This window comes from Erpetoichthys calabaricus, chromosome 5 (assembly GCF_900747795.2).
Source record: "Erpetoichthys calabaricus chromosome 5, fErpCal1.3, whole genome shotgun sequence".
Taxonomy (NCBI): domain Eukaryota; kingdom Metazoa; phylum Chordata; class Cladistia; order Polypteriformes; family Polypteridae; genus Erpetoichthys; species Erpetoichthys calabaricus.
This window is the reverse complement of record NC_041398.2, coordinates 81,188,749-81,212,813: the sequence shown is the minus strand read 5'-3', so window position 1 is coordinate 81,212,813 and position 24,065 is coordinate 81,188,749. Positions and strand designations below refer to the sequence as shown.

Sequence of the window (24,065 nt, the reverse complement as noted above, 5' to 3'; positions counted from 1 at the left end):
TGAATGCAGTCATAATTATGATATGATTTGATTTGGGCAATTTTGTACCAATCTTCGGCGGGCCGGATTAAAAAAAAACAATGGGCCAGATTTGGCCCGCGGACCCTAGTTTGCCCACCCATGCTCTAGGACCTCCTCAATCCATTTCAGGGTTGCAGATATCACAGACTATCACAAGGATTGGTCAAAAGGCTGAAAACCAGCATGGACAGGACACTAGACCATCACAAACACCACTCTCACTCACACAGACACACCATATTCACACACAGTGACAATTTGCAATTGCCAATTAACATAAGAAAACGTTTGTAATTCTGTTTTTGCTTGAGCATGCCTGGCCTTTGTAATTTTCATTTAATGGAACTAACAAAACTATTCAGTTATGACAAATGTTAAGGAACAAAAGAAGTAAAAGGCAAACTTACAGTGACTGAACATTACGGATATCAGGTGAATGTTTCAAAGTCCTAAACCAAAACACTTATGCAACATGTATGGCCAAGCATAAAGCCCATCTTCATTTTTTTTAATGCCTGTTTTAACTCATCATCAGAGAGGGATCAGGGCACAGGAAAAAAAATGCTTTCACAAAGGAATCTGTATGATTGAGCACAGTGCTTGATGTGGAAATAAATGTAATCTTGTTTTTTGTCTGCAGCTTGGCCCTTGCTGCAGTGCTGTGCAAATTTAACACAAGCTCTTAATCAAGCTTTCCCTTTACAGTTTTGACCGTGCTATTACTGTATATGCATATAATTATGCATCAGCGGGTTATGGGAAAGTGGGAGTGTGTACATGCTGTTCATGTCGTGACAATGTTTGCTTCAGTGGAAAAGAATTTTATTAGCTGTTAAAAAATTACAAGCCCATTAAAAACAATGACATTTTGATATCTTCAGTTATTTATCGGGAAACATAGCATGAAATCAGGAAGTCTGGTCACCCTAGTAAATTATGGTGACAGTAAAATAGTGAATCATTATAATCTGAAGATAATGCAGTTATGACAGTGGTTTAGTATTAATTAAACAAAGTAAATAAATAATAATAATACATTTTATTTATATAGTGCCCTAAATGTTTATTTGCTCTGTGGACATCTGCTTACATGCCACAGGATAAGTGCATATCTAGACAACCCTTTGTTTTCCTTATAAAGTTTTATAACTTTACAGTTAGTAACATCATTTAACTTACCTGCTACAACTTAAACTACAGGGAAGAGAAAGGTGCTGATGCATTGGTTCTCTTCTGCTTGTGTTCAAGGACATGTGAAGACTTTATAAAGCAGAAACATCCTGTGAGGGTTTCCGCCCACGCCAACCTGGACTTATCAATAAAGGATTGCTGTCCTGCGAGCACAAGCAACTAGTGACAGCTACTTCCTACATGCACATGGAGTCTGGTGATGTTTCACTAACTTGCACTGAAGTTCAGGTCATACACAACACTCACTGCCTTAGAAAGGCGAACAGTGTTATTATTGACCTCAGCCATCTGGCACTTTTCTCAATCCTCCCATCTAGCAAATGGTATAGGGCCATTAGCACTGGCACCAGTATATTCAGAGACAGCTTCTAACCATAAATCATAAGGTTATTGAACAGTAAGTCAAACTAAGAAATACTGAAAGAAGTATAACTTAAAAAACATTGTGTGTATGTATGCATATGTTTGTGTATTTTTTATATATACTGTATGTATTTTTTACACATATATATACACATACACATTATATATATATATATATATAATATATATATATATATATATATATATATATATATATATATACACTGTCACACACATGCGCATGGGAGGCAGCTAAAGGGCTTGAGTAAAGGCAGTTCCAAGTCATACCGGGATGAGACAGAGTGCACTGACTCTTTTTCTCCCTTTCCTGCAGACCATTCACGGGAGATTCCACCTGGCCCTCTTGACGTCACTTCCGGGACCGAGCCTATGGAAGGAGACTTTGCTGACTCCGGCCCCTGTGATGTCACGTCTGGGCTCAAACCTATGGCTGCAGACCTTCATGAGCCCGACCCCTTTGATCTCACTTCCTGTTTTCCCCTTTAAAAGCCTCCACCTTTTCCCTATTCCCTCATTTCTGTTTTGGACTTGGTTTTGTCCACAGCAGTGCTATCATTTAAACAACAATTTGCAGCCAGGAAACCAAACATATGGGTGGCTGCCCCAAACCTTGCTATGGCTCTTTGTGGTTTTTGTGACAGTGGTGTAGTCGGCAGGATGAAGAAGTCCCGGAAGAGAAGGGGACAGGACCTACAATGTACCCAGGTGGGAGCGTACCGGGGCCGAGTTTTCAGGCGGGGACGGTGTCCCGTGGTTATGGTGAGACCCGGTACGGGCTCTGCTCCCGGCACGCTTAACTAGGCAACCTAGAGAGGCCAGGGAGTGTGTGGCAGGGGCTCACAGAGTTGGGCTGCTCCGGGGGTGTTGGCTTTGTGTGTGGTGGCAAAAGGGGCTTATTATGCTCTCTCGGAGGAGGGTACCCACCTCCCTGTGAAACCAGAGCCCCAATTACCACCTAGGGGTGCCCCAGACTGGCAGGTGAGAAAAATAAAAAACTGAAGGTTGTACCCAGAGCGGCCGACCCACAGACAAGCCTGGTCCTTCTGGGTCAATGGTAGGGCAGTGGTTATGGCCATCTGAGAACATGCCCTACTAAATAATAGAGCAAGTAGCCTGCTATCTGCTTCTGGAAGTGCTTCCCCATGGCTTCACCCAGCCGGTCTGGGGTAAGCAGTTTAAGAACGTGGCAGAGCTCATAGAGCTTCTGGAGACACAAAGGACGGCCTCACAATCTGAGGGAGCAGAACCGTACCTTTGTCGAACTTAGCCAGACTACATCCCAAAACCTAGCTCCCCCCCCCCCCCCACCAAACAACCCGGAGCTTGTGCCGGCATCCCCGGAGTCGCCGGTGCGCAAACCATTTGGAAGCGAGGAGGGATGCAGGTGGAGGGGGAGGAGGGGTTGGTGTGCTCTGACTAACCCGTTGGCAGTCCTATACAGAGGTGTGGTGATCATAAACGGGTATAAGACCACAGCTTTATTCGATTCCGGCAGTAACACTACCATTGTTACCCGCCGGTTTGTGCTGCCGCGACAGTGGTTGAAAATTAAGACCAGTATAACCTGTGTCCACGGAAAAATCCGCTGGTACAGGTCCGCTATCTGTATCATCAGTTGCGGAGGATTGGTAAAAAAATTAACCATGGCGGTCCTCCCAAATCCACCACACCCGGTGATACTGGGGCGGGACTGGTCTGAAATTAAAAAGCGGTGAGACACATACCACTCCTGGGTTTAACTTAGGCCTAGTTATAGACGGGGATGAGCTGTCTCAAGCTGCCTCCATGCCATGTAATCAGCCGGCACAGAGAGCGGAAGCGGCCTCCCTGAGTGACGTGGCAACTCCCAGACCGTCACGTCCCGATACGTCATCCACAAGCGCCGAGACAGAACGGGAGGAAACCACGCCCCTTGAGGTCGGCCTGGACCCTCTCAGCCTTTTGCACTTTCAATTTAGAGAAACGCCATCTTCTTTTAAAAGGGAACAGTGGAATGATGACTCCCTTAAGTCTGCCAAAAATGCAGTGGTCCTGGTCAACGGCCAGCGCACTCACCAGTCGATGCCACAGGGTCCTCACTTTGTGTTGGAAAATTACCTTCTCTATCACGTAGCTGAGCATGATGGGCAGGAGAGACGGCTACTGCTAATCCCGCGGACCTTCTGGCGGCAGGTCTGTGAGTTTGCACACGCCCACCTCCTAGGTGGCCATTTGGGCACCGAGAAAACCCTGGAGCAGATCAAGCTCCTCTTTTATTGGCCGGAAATCAATGAGGAGATTCATCGCTTTTGCACTTCCTGCCCGGAGTGTCAATTACAACAGATTCCTAGAAAGGACCATGTTCCTCTCCTTCCTATTCCCCTAATTGATGTTCCCTTTCACAGAATTGGGGTCGATTTAGTAGGACCCCTCAGCCCGAGAACACAAGTATATTTTAGTCTTCGTGGATTATGCTACCAAATACCCCGAAACTGTTCCGTTGCGCTCAGCCACTTCTAAAGCCATCGCACAGGAATTAGTAGGGGTCTTTGCGCACGTTGGCATCCCTAAAGAAATCCTGACAGATCAAGGGATGCCTTTTACCTCGGAGACGTTCAAGGAGACTGCCAAGTTACTTAAAATAAAGCATTTAAAGATCACGGTATATCATCCTCAAACCGACGGTTTGGTAGAGAGGTTCAGTCAAACTCTCAAACAAATGCTTCGTAAGGTGGTCAACGACGATGGAAGGAACTGGGATCAGCTCCTCCCCCTCATCCTTTTAGCCTATCGGGAAGTCCCATAAGCCTCCAAGGGGTTCTCCCCTTTTGAATTATTGTATGGGCGAAAACCCCTGGGCATATTAGATATCTTAAAAGAAGGATGGGAAGAAGAGGCTCTTCCCTCTACAAATATATTGGAATATATCGTGCAGTTACGCGATAGATTTGGTAAAATTCGGCCCCTCCTTAAAAGTCACATGGAAGAGGCTCAAGCAGCACAGGTCCGATATTACAACCATGGCACGTCTCTCCGGGAGTTCCGCCCGGGAGATCGGGTCATGGTCCTAGTACCTACCTCCCACTCTAAGTTGCTTGCCCATTGGCAAGGTCCCTACGAAGTTAAGGAGAGGAAAGGACTCGTCGACTATTTGGTGAGTCAACCCAATTGTCAGCAGAGAGAGCGGGTTTATCATGTAAACCTGCTGAAACCGTGGAAGGACAGGGATCCCGATCGAGGAAAGTCATAGTCCCTGGTCCAGTCCCACTGTACTGGTCACTACGCCTGACGGGAGTTGGAGGTTTTGCAATGACTTCCGTCAGCTTAATCAAGTCTCCCAATTCAATGCTTATCCAATGCCACGAGTGGACGACCGCCTCGAGAGGCTTGGACCGGCTCAATATTTGACAACACTGGACATGACAAAGGGGTACTGGCAGGTTCCTTTAATGGACTCTGCGAAGGTTAAGACCGCGTTTAGCACCCCTAGTGGACACTGGAAGTATTGTGTCCTTCCATTTGGGTTACACGGGGCTCTGGCAACCTTCCAGCCTCTGGTGGACAAAGTGTTCAGGCCTCATAACTCATACAGTGCTGCCTTCCTGGATGATGTGATCATCTATTCCAGCACATGGATGGAACACCTACAGCAGGTAACAGCGGTATTGCAGACACTTGGTAAGGCCGGGCTTCGGATTAATCCCAAGAAATGTTTCTTTGGATTGAGCGAAGCCAAGTATTTAGGCTACCTGGTGGGTCGGGGTACCGTGAAGCCACAGTGCTCCAAAGTAGATGCCATTTTGAAATGGCCCCATCTGCGAACCAAGCAGCAGGTCCAAGCCTATCTCTGGTTAGTGGGGTATTACCGCCGGTTTGTGCCACGGTTCTCAGAGAGAGCGGCGCCCTTGACTGATTTGACAAAGAAGAGGGCCCCAAACATTGTGGTATGGACTGAAATGACAGGTGCTGCATTTAGTGACTTGAAGCAGGACCTTATGTCCACACCTATTTTGAAAGCACCTAACTTTTCTTTACCTTTCATCCTCCAGACGGACGCTTCGGAAACAGGCCTGGGGGCCATGCTGAGCCAAAGTGTCAATGGTGTGGAACACCCTATCATGTTCCTGAGCTGGAAACTGTTGTACCGGGAGACCAGGTATGCGGCGGTGGAGAGAGAGGCTTTGGCGTTTAAATGGGCAATTAATCAGCTGAGGTACTACCTGTTGGGCCGGGAATTCACCCTTGTCACAGACCATGCACCTTTACAGTTGATGGCCCTGTACAAGGAGTCGAATCCGCGGGTCACCAAGTGGTTTCTTGACCTCCAGCCATACAAATTTTCGCTTGTTCATCATTGGGGCACTCTTCACGCCAACGCTGATGCCCTTTCTCGGGTTCACAACCTCTCGGTCAGGGTCACCCAACCCGACGGGTCTGGGCTGAGGGGGGGGCCTTGTCACACACGTGCGCATGGGAGGCAGCTAAAGGGCTTGAGTAAGGGCAGTTCCAAGTCATACCGGAATGTGGCAGAGTGCACGGACTCTTTTTCTCCCTTTCCTGTAGACCATTCATGGGAGATTCCACCTGGCCCTCTTGACATCACTTCCAGGACCGAGCCTATGGAAGGAGACCTTGCCAGCTCCGGCCTCTGTGATGTCACATTCGGGCTCGAACTTATGGCTGAAGACCTTCATGAGCCCAACCCCTTTGATCTCACTTCCTGTCTTCCCCTTTAAAAGCCTCCACCTTTTCCCATTTCCCTTTTCCCTCAGTTCTGTTTTTGACTCGGTTTTGTGCACAGCAGTGCTATCATTTTAACAACAATTTGCAGCCAGAAAACCAAATCTACGGGTGGCTTCCCCAAACCTTGCTATGGCTCTTTGTGGCTTTTGTGACAACACATATACATAAGACCTCTGAAGGTGTCATGTGGTATCTGTTACCAGGACGTTAGCAGTAGATCCTTTAAGTCTTGTAAGTTGTGAGGTGGGGTCTCCATGGATCAGACTTGTTTTACCAGCAGATCCCACAGATGCTCAATTGAACTGAGATCTGGGGAATTTAAAGGCCAAGTCAACATCTTAAATTCTTTGTCATATTTCTCAAACTATGCCCGAACAATTTTGCAGTGTGGCAGGGTGCATTATCCTGCTGAAAGAGGCCACTGCCATCAGGGAATACCAGTGGCCTGAAAGGGTATATGTGGTCTGCAACAATCTTTAGATAGGTGAAATGTGTCAAAGTAACATCAATATGAATGCAGGACCCAAGGTATCCCAGCAGAACTTTGCCTCAGCTGACTTGCCTTCTTCCCATAATGCATCCTGCTGCCATCCCTTCCCCAGGTAAACAACACACAAGCACCTGGTTGTACTTCCTTGGACCACTTTTGGTAGGAACTAACCACTGCATACATGAAATACCACACGTTTCAAAGATGTTATTACCCTGTCATCTAGCCATCACAATTTGGCACTTGCTAAAGTCCAATTTTTCTACTTCCAACACATCACTTTCAAGACTTGATTGTTCATTTGCTACCTAATATAACCCAGCCCTTGACAGTTGTCATTGTACGAAGACAATCAGTCTTATTTACTTAACCTGTCTGTGGTTTTAATGTTGTGGCTGATCGGTGTATAAGGGTCATACATGCAAGCCTAGAGAGTATCCCATGGGCACTGGTTGGGAGAAACACTGAGCAGGAGAGAAAGCATGAAGGACTGCCACAAACATGGTTTCCATTATTCTTAGAATGGGGGGAGAGCACCAGAAAACAACTAGCATCACTTCTGGTACTGTCGCAAGCCTTGCCTCTTCCATACACCACTGTACTTGCACCGCCAGCTACCTGGAAGTCCTCATTCATTCTTGGATTTGGTTTTGGGGAGGTAAAACTCCACCTCAACAAGCACTTTTTTCTACATCTTGGGTCAAAGAAGTCAGAACACTGACAGAAGCTAATAAAACTGTTTCTGATTCTGTTTCTTTATTTTTTCAACTAGACATTAAATGGGGTGCCCTAATTGAGCTGCAGCAATTTCCCTTTGTTGTGTTATTTTATACTGGCATAGTCAGCAGGAATTTGTTGTTCAACTACCCTGCCCAAATGGACCTTCCAACAGTGGTGCAACAGCCGCCTGAAACTGTACAACAGCTACAGGTACAAATCACAAACCACCAGACAAACTGTACAGAGATGTGCTGCGCTCCCCTCCACAAAGTGTGCATAATCTGATCTCTCACTCTCCCGATATATCACAATTCCAGGAACTTTTTGACTGCTCTTCATAGAAGCATCATTTGAACTCCAGATCAAATTTCTCTTGAATTTAGCGTTCAAACTCTGAAACATTCAAAGTTACAATTTTTCAAAGTACAAGGCACCACTGTATATACAGTACCTGCATTCTGCCCTCAATTTATCATATTCTGTCATCTCAAATTTTGAATGTGAAATTATGATTTTCTTCCTCAGTGATATTCAATAATTTCTCATCATTTCAGATCAAAAAGAAAATTTCAAAAATTTTAAACAATTTGCATACATCATCACTTTAAAATGTATTTATTCTCTTTGTAACCGCAACCCTAAATTTGTTTGCTCACCTACAGTACAATATATTTCCTTAACTGGTTACAATATTTGTTGATGTACTCAGCCTGTGTACTGAAGGAATCTATCAAGATAAAAAAAGTCCCACAGACCGAGACAGAGTTATTTCCACTTACTTATGTACTATCAGAAAAGTCAAACAGTAGCCACTATTATGCTTTCTTTCACTTGAACGCTTAACCTGAAATCATTGAGCTTTTGTGGAGTCAGTCTTTCAGAGATCATATTGGATCTATGTAGAGTCAAATAATATTGTGAATTGCTTGTTCAGGTTGGCTGTTCAAGATTCAGGATATTCTAATGGCCTTGTGTAACTAGTACATTGGAATTCTTAGCCAGTCAACAATAGTCATTTAACAAGATTGGAAGCATGCGCTGATAGTGTGTACCCACACCCACCACACGATGAACCACCTGGATTAGGACCCGAGTGCAGCGGGTGACACCTCAGCACCACATTGGAAGAGTGGCTGGAGTGCCAATCCCCAAGTTCTTCCTGCAAGTTGGAGGATCTACTTGCAGGGCTAATGCAGATTAACATCATACCCAAGACAAAGCAATTACTGGTTAATGGCCTTGCTCAAAGGCCCAATGGAGTAAAATCACTTCTGGCATTTATGGGATTTGAACCAGCAACCTTCCAATTGCTGGCACAGATCCCTAGCCTCAGTGCCACTGTTTATTTATCGAGTACTGTAGTATGAAAAACTGAGAGCAGACAATACTACAGCAAGGCACAGTGCAATACAAGACAGCAATGCATTAAAAAAGTAATACTAAAAAAGTACATTTGCCAGAGGTAGAGCAGGGAAACTGCTCATGATGCGAATGGCTTGGGATAAAAAACATCCTGAATCTGACAGGTTATAGTGCAAATACATCCATCCATTTTCCAACCCGCTGAATCTGAACACAGGGTCACGGGGGGTCTGCTACAGCCAATCCCAGCCAACACAGGGCACAAGGCAGGAAACAATCCCGGGCAGGGTGCCAACCCACCGCAGGACACACACAAACACACCCACCCACCAAGCACACACTAGGGCCAATTTAGAATCGCCAATCCACCTGACCTGCATGTCTTTGGACCGTGGGAGGAAACCGGAGCGCCTGGGGGAAACCCACGCAGACACGGGGAGAACATGCAAACTCCACGCAGGGAGGACCCAGCAAGCGAACCCAGGTCCCCAGGTCTCCCAACTGCGAGGCAGCAGCATTACCCACTGCGCCACCGTGCCGCCCTAGTGCAAATACAATCTATCTTAATTTACAGCATTTAAAACTGTAGCATTTGAGTAGAATAAAGCATACCTTAAACATGTTTATTGACTTGAGTAATGGGAATATGTGAATGAAGTCGTAAATCTAAATCCAGTACTCATGTGCTGTCAAACTCAAAAAGAGGAACACTGTACAATGAAACAGTTGACATGTTCACATGGGAAAAATTGAGTAAAATAAGACTTTTGTTTGTTCAATTATATTAATCATTATAATGTAAATTGCAATTAAAATCTGCTATAATAACTTAGTTGTAGGGTGTTGTACCATGTTAGCCATTATGGATGCAATGAGAAATCAAGCAAAATGATACCTTTAATTGTATAACTGAAATTAAAGGCATCATTTTGCTCGACTTATCAGTGCATCTAGAACAACTTAGTAATGTCTTATGTGCAAGAAAAAATGTCTATAAAATATACATTTTGTTACAGTTTAGGCTTATTTAAATCTTAAGATGATGCCCCAAATGAATATTTAATCAGTAGTGCTCTGTAAAGAACCATTAAATAGTAGTAAAGGACAACTCAGTTTATGTCAGTTTGTTTTATAGCACTGTCTACTAAATGAAGACTCACAGTGCTGTAAAAAGCTCACAGGTAAACTACAATTATAAACTTTACAAATTACTAATTAACATACACATAAGAATACGGATTTGCTTGACAAGGCAATAGAAATTGGAAAAAGTATGGTCATTTCCAGTAAGAAGATAAATCTAGAAGCCAGTAATACAGCCTGCTTAATAATGAAAAGTTGTATAGTGCTACATAAGAGAAATGAAATTAGTTTATGTTCTTACAAGCTGCTATTGTATTATAATTGTATTATCTTTTCTTAAAGCTGTTTAGCCTCACAGACATACTGTAGTGCCAACGGCTCACACATAAATATTTACAGTGGACAGTTCTATCGTGAATAAATATTTAAGACAAATGTTTTATACTGTAATGTTAGGTCACACACATTTTATATATACTGTACACAAACAAACGCACACATTGAAAATGTCTTTTTTTGTTTTCTTTTAGTGAAAAGGGAATAAACATTAAACAATTGTGTACAACAATCAGGAGGCACTGGGAGGAAAGAACTCTCTTAATATCTGGGTTTACCTAGGTCTGTCAAGTTACCTCTCAGCCACACACACACTTTACTGCTTTTATTCTGTGAATACTGGGGCAATGTTTTAAAAGACAGGTTCTCTTGTTGCCACTAAGTGTGACCACTTTGCATGCTCCGACTATTCTGCTGATATTAAATCTAGTTATGCAAAATAATAATATTGGAGTACCAACAGTGATGCCCATGCGGGCTGTTTTTAAGCATATATGTGGCTTACGTTTTTTAAGAATACTGCAGTGGAAATCTAACTGGCTCTTTTACTTGGATCCAGCTCAGAAGAAATCTGTTTTAAAATGCGAGGGGCACCAGCAATGATATTAAGTAATCTGCTGATGAAACGTGCCAAAGTACCAGCCTTCACATTCTATTTACCTAACCTCATATTCTCAGGCCCAATTAATTCAGTTCAGAGCCTTGGACTGCTGGATGGCTATCCTGGCAGTATCAGAAAACAGGCGGTTAAGGTCCATGAACGTGGAAACAGTCCTTTGCATGCTCTATTCTCACCCACGGTTTTAAACGACTGTTGGGATTTTAAAAAGAAACGCGCCTCTAAATTATTTACGGTAATTGTATTACAAGTATTGCTACATTGCTGTATAAAGTCCATTTCGATCCGGCATGCAGCTCGGCTCGTTTAAGCGATGATTCAGTGGAGGCCCATAGATCGTGAATGCCAGATAATGTCAGAAGTGCCCCCAAAGACCTTCCTCTAACCACAGTCCTCACCTCAGTTGGAGCCACTCCTTTACACCGTGCTCACGCTGCAACATCTCCGGGCTTAATGCAGGAGCCCGTGTGCGTTACAAGCGTCTTCTCGTGAAGGACGGCGGACTTGCTTCCCCCGATATACTTCTTGGACAAGAGCTCCTGAATTAGAATACTGTATGCAGCTTCCGAAACTAAAAGAAGAAATCTTATTCGAATGTGACGGGGTGGTTGTTTTCTAAAAATAAAACCCCGTGACGCTCATTACTGTCACATTTTTAAACGAAGAAAAGTACAGAAAGGAAAACGTTCAGTTGCTGCGTTCACAAGAACGACGTTCGCTCGCCGGTGAACGTAAACTGCGTCGCGTCTTATGTGCTCTGCGCATATAACTCGTGTGACCCGCCGGGGCCCGAAAACTCACAAGTTGTTATCTTCGCGTAGTCACTATGTGCCTGTTGTTTCGTGTCTTTTTCTTACCGAGGTGAAGGGCCGAGAGGAGCGACACGGCAGAGAGAAGCAGCACCATTTCTGCATCTGTGGCATTTACACGCTGTCGACTGTGACGCCTCGCCCGGGCTCCTGGCTTATTTACTCAGGCGCGCGGACACTGTCCAAACATGCGGAAGGGCACACCTGTGTTATGAGCAGCACTTGTAAATTGTCCTACTTTGTCGAAGTATCCTACCGTAGTTTATTTCGACAGATGTATCTATCGATTGGTGCTACCTTATCGAAACATCCTACCTTTATAATGCATATGGGTAGATCATCTCGATGGGGTAAATAACACTAACTAAACATCCTACCTTTATTATACACATGGGTAGATCATCTCGATGGGGTAAATAACACTAACTAAACATCCTACCTTCATAATGCATATGGGGACATCAGTAACACATTTCCAAAGACTGAAATATACTGTAAAGCTGACACATTATATACAGTATAGTATAACAAAATAAACAACAACTGTATTACATACAACATTATAAAGTATGTGTAATATTTTCTATTGAACATATTAAGTGAAACTTTTAAGGTCCATAAAGCACCTTATTTGAGGGCATTTCAAATAAAACAATAGCACTTCATAGGAAGAATAGAAAGGCTTTAATTTACATACATTTGTGAACAATAAAACACTCCAACAACAAAGACCAAAGAACAATACTTATTTATCTATACATTTTTTACAAACATATGCTATTTCAATTTTTTCATTGTATTTTGAACATTCAAAATGTGCCCAGCGACTGCACATATCACACTGCACCTCAAAAATAAAACATAACGATTAGTCTGAACATGGGAACAGTAATAATAGTGATTGATTCAATTAACTATTTCTTCCGATGCGGCCAATCAGGTGTAGAAGCAGTTAATATTTTACTTGTTAAGTTATATTACTAGACTCCAAGAACAAAATTATGAAGAGTGAAAATGAGCATAGTAGGATATTATATTATTGTGGATGGTACATGTTGAAATATTGTTACCATTTCAATTGTGCTTTTGTTGGGATCATCTTCCACCTTGGAACAAACCAAGCAATAACCTTCTGCATTGCCTATAATTACAGTTGTTCTCATTAGTATACAAGCTTTAACATCAGTCATTTGATTAATTTTCAGTATTTTGAAAAAGCAATAGTAGTGTTAGGTGTAACATACTGCTGTTATTCAAATTAAGAAAATAATTTTCACTCAATATTTAATTTACTTTCAATTATTTTATTGCTAGTATGCGAATATTTGCGGCTTCTGACAAAATAATTCTTCAAGCAAACCTAACTTAAAATTTGAAAGTGTGTTGCATCATGTTAGGTTTTCCAAAATGCAATATCAAAGATGTTAATCAGATATCATTACAAACAAGTATTGGACCTTACAACATTGGGATGCTCCTTTCACATTAACAGAACTTTTGCAGGAGAATCCTTATGAACTGTATGATAAAATATATTACTGTATGTGAATCATATCATTGTATTACCTCTGTATTCAAGGAGAGTACAGGCTATGTCCATCCTTGCAGTTCTCATGGCAGACTCACTGGTTAACATATCCATTAGCCCTCCTTTTGTGAGTTATAAATTTCTTCCCACTTTTTTTCCATAGCTTAAAAAAGCAAAATAAACAAGTTGTAATTAGCACATTAAATTAACAGTTTATTTATCACACACTATGTAAACAAAAGCAACAGATTACTTGGCATGAATGGTATATACACCGTATATGTTACACCCATCCGTTTATTGTAAGTCGTAGCATTAAACTTATAACGTTATACCATGTCATCAGTTAAAAATACCTATGCAGTTAACTGTAATAAATGCATTAATGTAGTAAGGCTAAGAAAAGCATACGTAATACTGAAATACAGTAACACTTACCTCAAACTTCAACACTAGGTAGGACAGATCGACAAGCAGTTGGTAAGCGTCGAGAAAAGTTGCGTAATTTTGGTCTGCGCATGCGTAGTATCAGTAAGTAGATCATTTCGATGGGTAGAATGTTTCGTTAGAACACCTTAACGGTGGATGCAGACCAGCAGATACCGTCCTGATTGCTACCAACTTGTCAACTTTGCATTATACCTATAACAAAAAAGCTTACGATTTTCTTTACAACTTAAGTTTTCACATCCACAACAGGATGAACCCCCTGGACCCGAATGCGGCGGAAAAACCTCAGCACCACACTGGAACAATGTGAGTTTTTTTATGGTTGGCTGGAGTGTCAATCCTAGGGTTGCCAGACGTCCTTTATATACGAGACACGTCCCTTATTTGATAATTTTGTCACCTCCCCCGTACTGATCTTTCAGGGACACCTAAATGTCCTGTGTTTGGTTCATTTTCAAATTTCGTAATAAAATATATTTTTACTACCTTCTTATTATAATTAGATGTAACTTTATAAATTATTCTACTTTCATTTCTCAGATTCTCTTGATGAATATAACCCAAATGTAACGAGGAAACTAGTGTGTAGCTGCGTTTTCCCAAAGTTTCCAAAATTCAGCAGCTCCAACTTAAAAAATGGGATTCAACAAATGCCTGATGCGCAGAAATGATTCCACAGACAAAATATCTTCGTTTTTAAAAGTTTAGTTAAGTTTGAAAGTAAAACAGTTCACACAAAAAAGAAAATTAAAAATAGCAAAAAAAGGAAAAATTATAAGAAAAAATTTAGTTCTAAGCTTAATCTTGTTACATCTTAAATCGTTACTAGTCACTTATAATACCATTTCAAAGCGTTCAGAAAACTGTATGCTTATCCCATTTCTAACTTGAAAATGGGTCTTTCAAGTCCCTGTTAACTGGGACCTGCTCTAAACACAACTAAACCTAATATCACACCGTTTCTTAATTATAGCAAGAAGATTCTATCTCTTCCTAACTTATAGGGGGGAAAAAGACTTTACCATTGTCTATGACTATAGAAGAAATTATATTCTATTCAAATAAAGCAAACATTAATATGAGTTTAACTCAAAACTTTAAGTTTCTAAAATTGGCTCTTACATAGTGTTTACTGCCTGTTTGCAACTTGTTCAGTTGCTATGGTTGCTGAGGACAGCGACACCGCTGCTGTGCAGTTCTGTATCAGCATTGCAACATACAGTGTCAACAAAGTGTGTTGTTACTACATACCACGGCCCACTTTTTTTCTAACTGCCTGTATTAAATAGTTCAAGTTCAAGCACTTTATTGTGTAACACAACGAAATTACTTTTTGTGACAGCCCCGAGGTGCATTTAAAGAAAAGTCAAATAATTCCAAATATGTCATATACAGTGTTAAGTGATCAAGTAACCAGAGCAAATTATTATTATTGCTCAAAGTACAGCAGCATAAATTGTTATTGAACCTGTTAATGAATAGTACATTACATATTCTACAGTATATTGTGTTACATTAGTATATTGCACATTACCAATATAGTTTATTGCACATGTTCAATTAAAAATGGTCTCAGACTGAGGAGATTCAGAGTTCAGAAAGTTTATGGCAGATGGGAAAAAGCTATTTTTTAGTCTGTTTGTGCGTGCATGGATTGACCTAAAGCGTCTGCCTGATGGGAGGAGCTCAAACAAAGAATTTCCAGGGTGAGTTTTGTCCTTGAGAATGTTTTTGGCCCTTCTCACACAAATAATAATATGTTGTTTGTATTAAATAAATAGTTTTCGAATGTTTTCACTTTTACAGAATGTTTTAGCATGTATTAAATAATTTTCAAATGATTTTACTTTTGTTTTCCTCATAAAATCCTTGCTTTATGTTCTCTACTTTTATACAGTATAATATATTGGTCAGGGTGTGTAGGGGGTATGTGTAAATTTATATATATAGTAGTACAGAGAGAGATTTTAAGAGTGTCCTGTATTTCTAATTTTCTAATATGGCAACTCTAGCCAATCCTGCCACCAGGCCCCAAGTTCATCCTGTAACTCGGAGGACCTGCTTACAGGGCTGGATGCAGTTTAAGGTCATACCCAGGACGAAGCAATTACAGGTTAAGGGCCTAACAGAATAGAGTCACTTCTAGCATTTACGGGATTAGAACCTTCCAATTGGTGATTGCAGTTCTCTAGCATTACTCCTCCATTTCAGCATAAGGAAGCCAAAAATTATCAAGTCAATCCCTTCTTTAAAGCTGAAACTATAATTTGTTTTAATGATTTACTGTACACAAACAGGCTTAGATTTACATTCAGCCAATCCCTGTCTGGAGTTTGAATGTCCTTCTCGTATCTTTTTGGGGTTTTCTCCGTTTTTCCCAATCATCCCAAAAATGTGCATAATTGTTGGCACAAAGGTTGGTCAGGTATAGATTTCTTAACGAGTATGCACTGTAACATAGCAATTACTGTTTTGCACCTGATTTTGCTAAAACCCTTAAATGGGATTTTACAGGTTCTGTAAGCTTATTTGCAAAATGGATATTACCCTTTTGATTACCAAAATCGCCAGGTTGGATTCACAGTTCAAAGCACCTTATTATTCATTGTAAAATTCCATGCCTAGTTATAATTTTGTAGAGGCACTGTGATCTTCGCGGAGTCAATGGAAGCTCTGATTGGGGCGCTCGAGAGACTGAGCGAGGAGTTTGAGTGTCTGAGCTTGCGAGTGTTCTGGTTAAAAACCAAGATCCAGGCCTTTAATGACCTCTTGGGCACAGCAATCAGCAGTGTGTCTGTTTGTGGAGAGAGTGTTGACCTTGTCCAGAGGTTTACTTGCCTTGGCAGTGACATTCATGTCTCTGGTGACTCTTCCTATGAAGTCAATAGATGGATTGAGAGACCATGGGGGGTCATGAGGTAGCTGGAAAGGGGTGTGTGGCGCTCATGATACCTATGCAAAAAGACGAAGGTCCAAGTCTTTAGAATCCAGGTGCTTCCTGTCTTGCTATATGGTTGCGAGACATGAACGCTATCCAGTGACCTGAGACGAAGACTGGACGCCTTTGGTACTGTGTCTCTCCGGAAAATCCTTGGGTACCGTTGGTTTGACTTTGTGTCGAGTGAGCGGTTGCTCTTGGAGTCCCGAATGAGGCACATTACCTGTATTGTGAGGGAGTGTCAGTTACGGCACTACGGCCATGTGGCGTGTTTCCCCAAGGGTGATCCAGCTCGTAGGATCCTCATTGTTGGGGACCTGAGTGGCTGGACCAGGCCAAGGGATCGCCCATGTAACACCTGGCTGCGGCAGATAGAGAGTGGGACTGGACCGCGTGTCTGCCTGGGGGGTTGCTAACCGGGATCCTGAGTTGTTTCGTCATGTGGTGGGTGCGGCAATGCAGTGTACCAGTGCATGCTCCCCAACTTGACTTGACTTGACTCAAGTACTCATAACTACTGAAGCTCATGAGTGCCCACAAATCAAATATAATTTTGTTTACATTGAGAGTGTTTGCTCTTATTTCCTAGATCTTTACTTATCTTTACAATAACATGGGGGTGCAAAATGGAAGCTGTTTAAGGATAAAGTTTGTACAAACATTTTAAACACAGAGAATTATAAATACCTGGAATAAATTTAGCAAGTAGTGTGATAAACTGTTTTACTTTGGAGACTTCAAAACTTGACTTGATGTTAATTTGCAAGAGGTAGGTGAACAGAGATTGATGAGCCATTTTCTTTCTGAATGGCCTGTTTCTCATCATAATTTAATGTTAACACTGAAAGTTATTAGAACTTGACTCAAATGGTTTTAATAATTCAACAGAAATTTTAATTACATTTAATGGAGATAATATTTGAAGAACTTTGCAGGCTAGTGTTTAAAATCTTTAGCCTTGTGTTCTGTCAAAAACACATCCCTTTTATTCTTCATTTTAATCCTTATACCCAGTTGTTTTATCATTATATTAAGCACAGCTTTTCATCCATTTATTAAGTGCTTATCTGGTCTAGGTTGGCATGAATCTGGTTCCATTGACCACCTTTACAATACAGCACTACAGATGACTTCAGCCATTCTTTGGTGCAGTAAGTGCCAGTGTTAATACATGTAAGTATATTACAAGCAGCACTCTCATATACAGTATAATTCATCTGGGAATTTAAAAATCAAACATCAAGAGTCATTTCTGTTCAAAAAAGAATATTTATTGTATTTCTTCTAGTAAGTTGCCAGCGATTAACTTAAGTAGAACAGGTAAATGAATTTCATTTTGTTTCTGAAAATGTTGTCAGAGACATGAAGATCAAAGGTCTGCTTGGTCTAATTAGAAAACAATTAAAGTTTGGATAAGACTCAGCTATTCATCTCAGCATGGTTTTTCAATCCTTATTCACCTAACTTTTAGAAAAATTGTTGAATTAAGACAAAAACTGTCATATATTTCACTTCACTTGATCATAGACACTGACTTGCCTTCTGTGTTCAGTCTAAACAATTCAAAAACAGTTATGAAAGATAAAAATGTGCCAGCTAAGAACCATATACTGAATCAACAACTGACCTCTCATAATTTGCCCATCATCTTATGATGGAATGATGAGCGATTTTTCACAATTCATCTAGCCTTCTTGGTTACACTTTCTTCTCTGCCCCTCCTACTCCTGTGTATATTTTATGTGAGCTCCATTTTTGTGTGTACAACTAGTGAAGCTTCAGCAGCTAAAGAGGTTCTCAGCAGTCTTTGTAATGTGTAGCGTGGAGTTCATTTTCACCCATTTTTACATAAAAATGCATACAGTGTATTGAAAAATATCCAGACCCTGTAGAAGTTTCAAAATGTTGCTGGATCATTCTAATTTGCATTTTTTATGCAAACTTACACGCTCAAGAATTTGTATAATTCTAGGCATGTGGTCCAAAGAATTAGCTTATTAAAAAAGCCAGTATGCTGTGAGATAACTATGCTGTCCTGAAATAATGCAATTATTCAGCTATGTTATGGCATGCAGTGTCACTTTTCTCATGCCAAAGGATTATAAATGCACCACAAAAACATACATCATACTTTTACACAGTTATTAACAGTGCACATTATTGACTCAGGCTTTGATATTTATCATGTCAGCAAGCAACATATACATTGGCATGACACATAGGTAATAATGTTTTGTGTAGTGCATATATTGTCTTTGTTTACATGTTTAATGTGTATTTCATGTTAAACACAATAGTTGTAAATGTAGGCAGCCCAAAAGGGATGTCATTCGTAATTTTGGGAACCAAGGTGCACAATTCTGCATTTACATAGTATCGGAAATATGGACAGATTTCCCAGTGGGAAATTTTATGAGAAATTTTTAGTGGCAGCTTGAAATGTTTGAATTTGGAGATTACTCTGTAAACCAGAATTTGTAGAGTTCTGACATTAATTACTGAACTCTGATATAATGAAAAATATTAAATAGTTCAGCCAGAAACCACACTTGACAGGCACATTGTATTTGCGTTGATGTCATACTAGCTTAATGTGCTTCTTTGATTTTGATTTTTTTTTACATCACAGCTATCAACCAGTAAATCAACAATAGAAGATGCATGAACATAACAAAATTGAAAGGTGTGATATACAAATCCCATCTCCCATAGTGCTCTTAGCAAATGAACAGCTAATTAGTTCTTTACATTTAATAAAGGGTGCTTGGTCTTCAAATTGTTTGCATTTGGTTATCTGTCTTTGGACTTTTATGTTGAATTATTACCTCTAGGCTAGTTTTGTGCTTCATGTTTGGTATCCAAAACATGTATGTATATATTTTTGGCCTGCAAATCCACAATAAATGAAAGAGTAAAAAAGTTCAAAATTTCTATTTATGCAAACGGCTACAGTAGATGTCTGATATGCCTCTTTTGATATTATTGTTATACTTAGCTGTTAATCAGCTCAAGACATGAAGAATAAATCCAGTCATATCAGGTACTCTTGATTGTCATTGTAGCCATGTACAAGTACATTGTGAGATGAAATTGTATATCTTCAGGCCCACTGCATAAAATGCAATCACACATAATGGTATAAACTGAAGACAAGACAGTGCAAAACAGGTTGCCATACAATAAAACATTATATTATTTAAATATTAATTTTTTTCTTTAGTTATCAGGTTATTGAACAACATTATTACACAAACTAGTTCGAAATATTAGAATATTACCAGAGTAAAGAATTAAAAGGAAGAAGTTTACAATTCAGCAAGAAATAGTAGAGGCATTAAGGAGACTGACAGCCTGGGGGTAGAAGCTGTTAAGCAGTCTTGTTGAGTGAGCACGGTTACTGCAGTACTGTCCACCAGATGGGAGGAGGACAAAAAATTTATTTGAGGTGGTGGAAAATCTCACTATTGACAAAGACCTTTGTAATGAGATGCTCCAGAACGATATCCACACATTGCTAGACTTGACCCGCAGAATGGAGGGAGCCCAAACCACCTGGAAACAGAGGGGCTATATTAACTTGGCAGTGACTTCAACCCAACCATCGCGTCCCCTCCCAATGGCCAATCACCAAAGATATGGGTCACAGCTTCCACCTCATCCTCGTCTTTCCTCGGAACAATATCTGTTGTCACTCCCTGCCTTAGTTTCTCCTCCTCAGACCCACACTCCTTGAGTCATTGACTCCAGTGCTGGGGGGGACAAAAACTGATACCACAGGTAGGAGGCGCTATTATAGGCACTCTGCAGCTGAGATCAAACTCAGTTGCTTTTGCTATGATGAACTGGGGCATTGGGCTCAGGAGTGTCTCCTCCCACTTGCACAGCCCATGAAGTTTAGCTGGCCAGACGCAAAATCCCAGCCCTGTTGGACTCTACTGGTGACCTCTGTGTAGTCCACTGTGGCTTGCTCCAGCCAATTCCCTACACAAAGACGGACCTGGTGAACATTTGCTGTGTTTATGGAGACGTTAAAGAATATGAGACTATTTTACTCTCCCTAAAATTTAAAGGAAAGAACTTTAAAGTTTGGACTGCCATATCAGATACTTCACCCTGGCTTCTTTTAATAGGGAAGAGGAATGTCCTCTTCCCACGCATCCTAGCCTCCTGTAGAGCACCTCTTTCTGTAGCAGAGATGGAGGGGCTTACTGCCGACAAGGTCAGTCAAGAAGCCAACTTAGAAAGTGAACCTGATTTGTCCAGTGAGGTAGGGGACAACCCCACACCTGAGAGCCAGGGACAATTGCAGTGCTCTTTGCATCAGGCGCTATCACCTTCAACCTCCAGACAGCAACCAGACAGCAACTACAGGCCCTAGAAAAGCAATGGTTGGAGAAGAGCAGGGTGCTATGTCGGGCCCTGAGGAAGCAGGAACTGACATTCTGACAGAGTTTGCACGCCTGCAATGGGCTGACAACAGCTTAGACTTTGCATTTAAACATGCACATGTCGCAAACGATGCTTACTATATGGAGTGGGAGGACCCGATTTTCAAACCCCCATAATTTTTCATTAAGGATGGTTTATTATATTGGGTGATTTCTGATTGTATAGGGGAAGATGTAATTGAACAGCTGGTAGTCCCAAGCGGGCATAGAGAAATGGATTTAAAAATTGCTCACACCCAAGTCTTGTGGAGGCATCCTGTCACAGAAAGGACAAGGGATCACATTTCAAAATGTTTTTATTAGTTGAATATGAGCCCAGATATGGAGCAGTTTCGTAGAGCCTGCCCCAAGTGTCAAGTTGTTTCTGCTCATAGATGCCCTAGAGTTCCCCTCTCACCGATGCAAATTTTGGATTTTCTTTTTGAGAGGGTTTGTTTTGATATTTTTGGCCTACTTCCCAAGAGTAAGAATGGTTATCAGTACATGCTTGTGTTGGTTGATTATGCAACGTGGCACCCCGAGGAGACCATTCTACGGAAGGCCAATGCCCAAGCTGTTGCTAAGGCTTAATAATAATAATAATAATAATAATAATAATATTTTATTTATACAAGGTGCCTTTCAGAGAACTCAAGGACACCTAACAAACAATAAATAAATAAATAAAAGACACAATTATAAACAACTTAAAACATCAGAAAATCTAAAAGTTTTAAACAGATGCGTTTTAAGTTTGCATTTGAAAAATTAATATGATTTGATGTTTCGGAGCTCCGCAGGTAATGAATTCCAGAGCTTGGGAGCAGAGCGGCTGAAAGCTCTGCTCCCCATGGTGGTTAGACAGGCGGGAGGGACGGTCAGATGGGTGGAGGAAGAGGATCTAAGGTTACGGGATGGAATGGCAACATGAAGAAGGTCAGACAGATATGGAAGGGCGAGGTTATGAATGGCCTTAAATGTTAATAGCAGAATCTTAAAATCAGTTCGAAACTTGATTGGGAGCCAATGAAGCTGCTGCAAGACTGGAGTAATATGGTGAATAGATGGGGTTCGAGTAATGATGCGTGCTGCAGAATTCTGGACTAACTAAAGCTTATGAAGAGATTTATTAGGGAGACCAAAGAGGAGTGAATTGCAGTAGTCCAGCCGAGAAGTGACAAGACTATGAACAAGAATGGCAGTGGTATGAGGAGTGAGGGAGGGGCGAATGCGATTAATATTACGTAGGTGGAAGTAAGCAGACCGGGTGATGTTATTAATGTGAGATTGGAAAGATACAGTACTGTCGAGGATGACACCCAGACTCTTGACCTGAGATGATGGGGAAACAACAGAGTTATCAATAATAAGAGAAAGATTATTGGTTTTGGATAATGATGATTTTGAACCAATGAGGAGAACCTCAGTTTTGTCACTGTTTAATTTAAGAAAATTCAAAGAAAACCAGGATTTAATTTCAGCCATGCAGTCAATAAGCGAGGGTGGTGGAAAAGAGGAGGTGGGTTTACTAGCAAGGTAGAGCTGGGTGTCATCAGCATAACAGTGAAAATTAATGTTATATTTACGAAAAATATTGCCAAGGGGAAAAAGGTAAATAATAAAAAGAAGAGGCCCCAGGACAGAGCCCTGGGGCACACCAGAAGTAACAGCGGTGGGTTGGGATGTGAAGGTTTTAAGCTGTATGAACTGAGTGCGGCCTGAGAGGTAGGATCTAAACCAATCAAGTGGAGTGTGGGTAATGCCTATCAAAGATAATCTATTAAGGAGAGTGGTATGACAAATAGTATCAAAGGCCGCACTCAGATCAAGGAGAATGAGAATAGTGATTAGACCAGAGTCAGCAGCCATAAGGAGGTCATTGGTAATTTTAACAAGTGCCGTTTCTGTACTATGAAGAGGGTGAAAACCAGACTGGAACTTTTCATATAGATTATTGTGAGATAAATGGGCGTGAAGTTGGATAGCTACTATTTTTTCAAAAATTTTGGAGATAAAGGGCAAGTTAGAAATAGGGTGAAAATCAGTCTTCAAATATCAAATATATTCATGCATATTGTCATTTCTCACAAGATTTTGACAGACCAAGGTATGTCCTTCACTTCTCGCATCATGAAAAAGCTGTGCGAGAACCTTGCAATTAAACAATTGAGCACCACTGTTTATCACCCACAGACAAATGGCCTGACTGAACCATCTAACAAGACTTTAAAACGGATGATTCGGAGGGTGGCCGATGACAACCCGAACTCCTGGGACACCGTGTTGCCATTCCTGCTGTTTGTGGTTCAGGAGCCCCACCAGGCACCCACCAACCTGAGTCCATTTGAACTGTTATTTGGCCGCCAACCACAAGGGGTGTTGGATATTTTTTTCAGAAGGAATGGACAGGGGTTCGCAATGCAACTCACAGGGTGAGCTTTGTCGATCAGGTTGCTTCACTCCAAGAACAGATTTTTTAAAATGTCCTCTGTCATGGTAGAGGGTTAACAGAGCAAACAGAAGGTGCAAAAATGTAATTATAACAAGAAAAGCAGACTTTGCAAATTCAAAAAGGGTAATTGGATACTGTTTTTGATCCCGTCTGAACCACATAAATTTTAGGCAAAGTGGCTGGGTCCAGCAGTAGTGGAAAAACGTATGTCTCCTGTTAATTACAAGGTCTGGATTCCCGGACAACGAAAGCTCGTACAAATCTTGCATGCGAATCTTTTGAAGAGAATGGCATGAAACCCAGGAAGTGTTGGCCACATCAGCAGTAGTCTTTCAGACAGAGGCTGCTATTGATAATGATTTGATGGACACCCAAAAGGCTGACTTGCTGTCGCTGATTGGAAGGAACTCTGATTTCTTTATGGCTGTGCCCTGCCAGACAGAAATTACAGAACACAAGATCATAACGGAACCCAGCGTTAAAATACAGATGCACCCGCATCGTCTTCTGGAAACAATGAGGAAGTTGATACA

The 24,065-nt window shown here is 41.3% G+C and overlaps 1 protein-coding gene across 1 annotated transcript in view; it reads right to left on the bottom strand.

The window, feature by feature from the left end:
* Positions 1–11,941, bottom strand: part of mgst2 (microsomal glutathione S-transferase 2) — a 31,938-nt gene extending 19,997 nt beyond the window's left edge. Inside the window, exon 1 of the mRNA XM_028801706.2 lies at positions 11,786–11,941. Coding sequence (XP_028657539.1) covers positions 11,786–11,834 — 49 coding nt within the window. The 5' untranslated portion in view covers positions 11,835–11,941. The remainder of the gene's footprint in view (positions 1–11,785) is intronic.
* Positions 11,942–24,065: the final 12,124 nt, after the last annotated feature.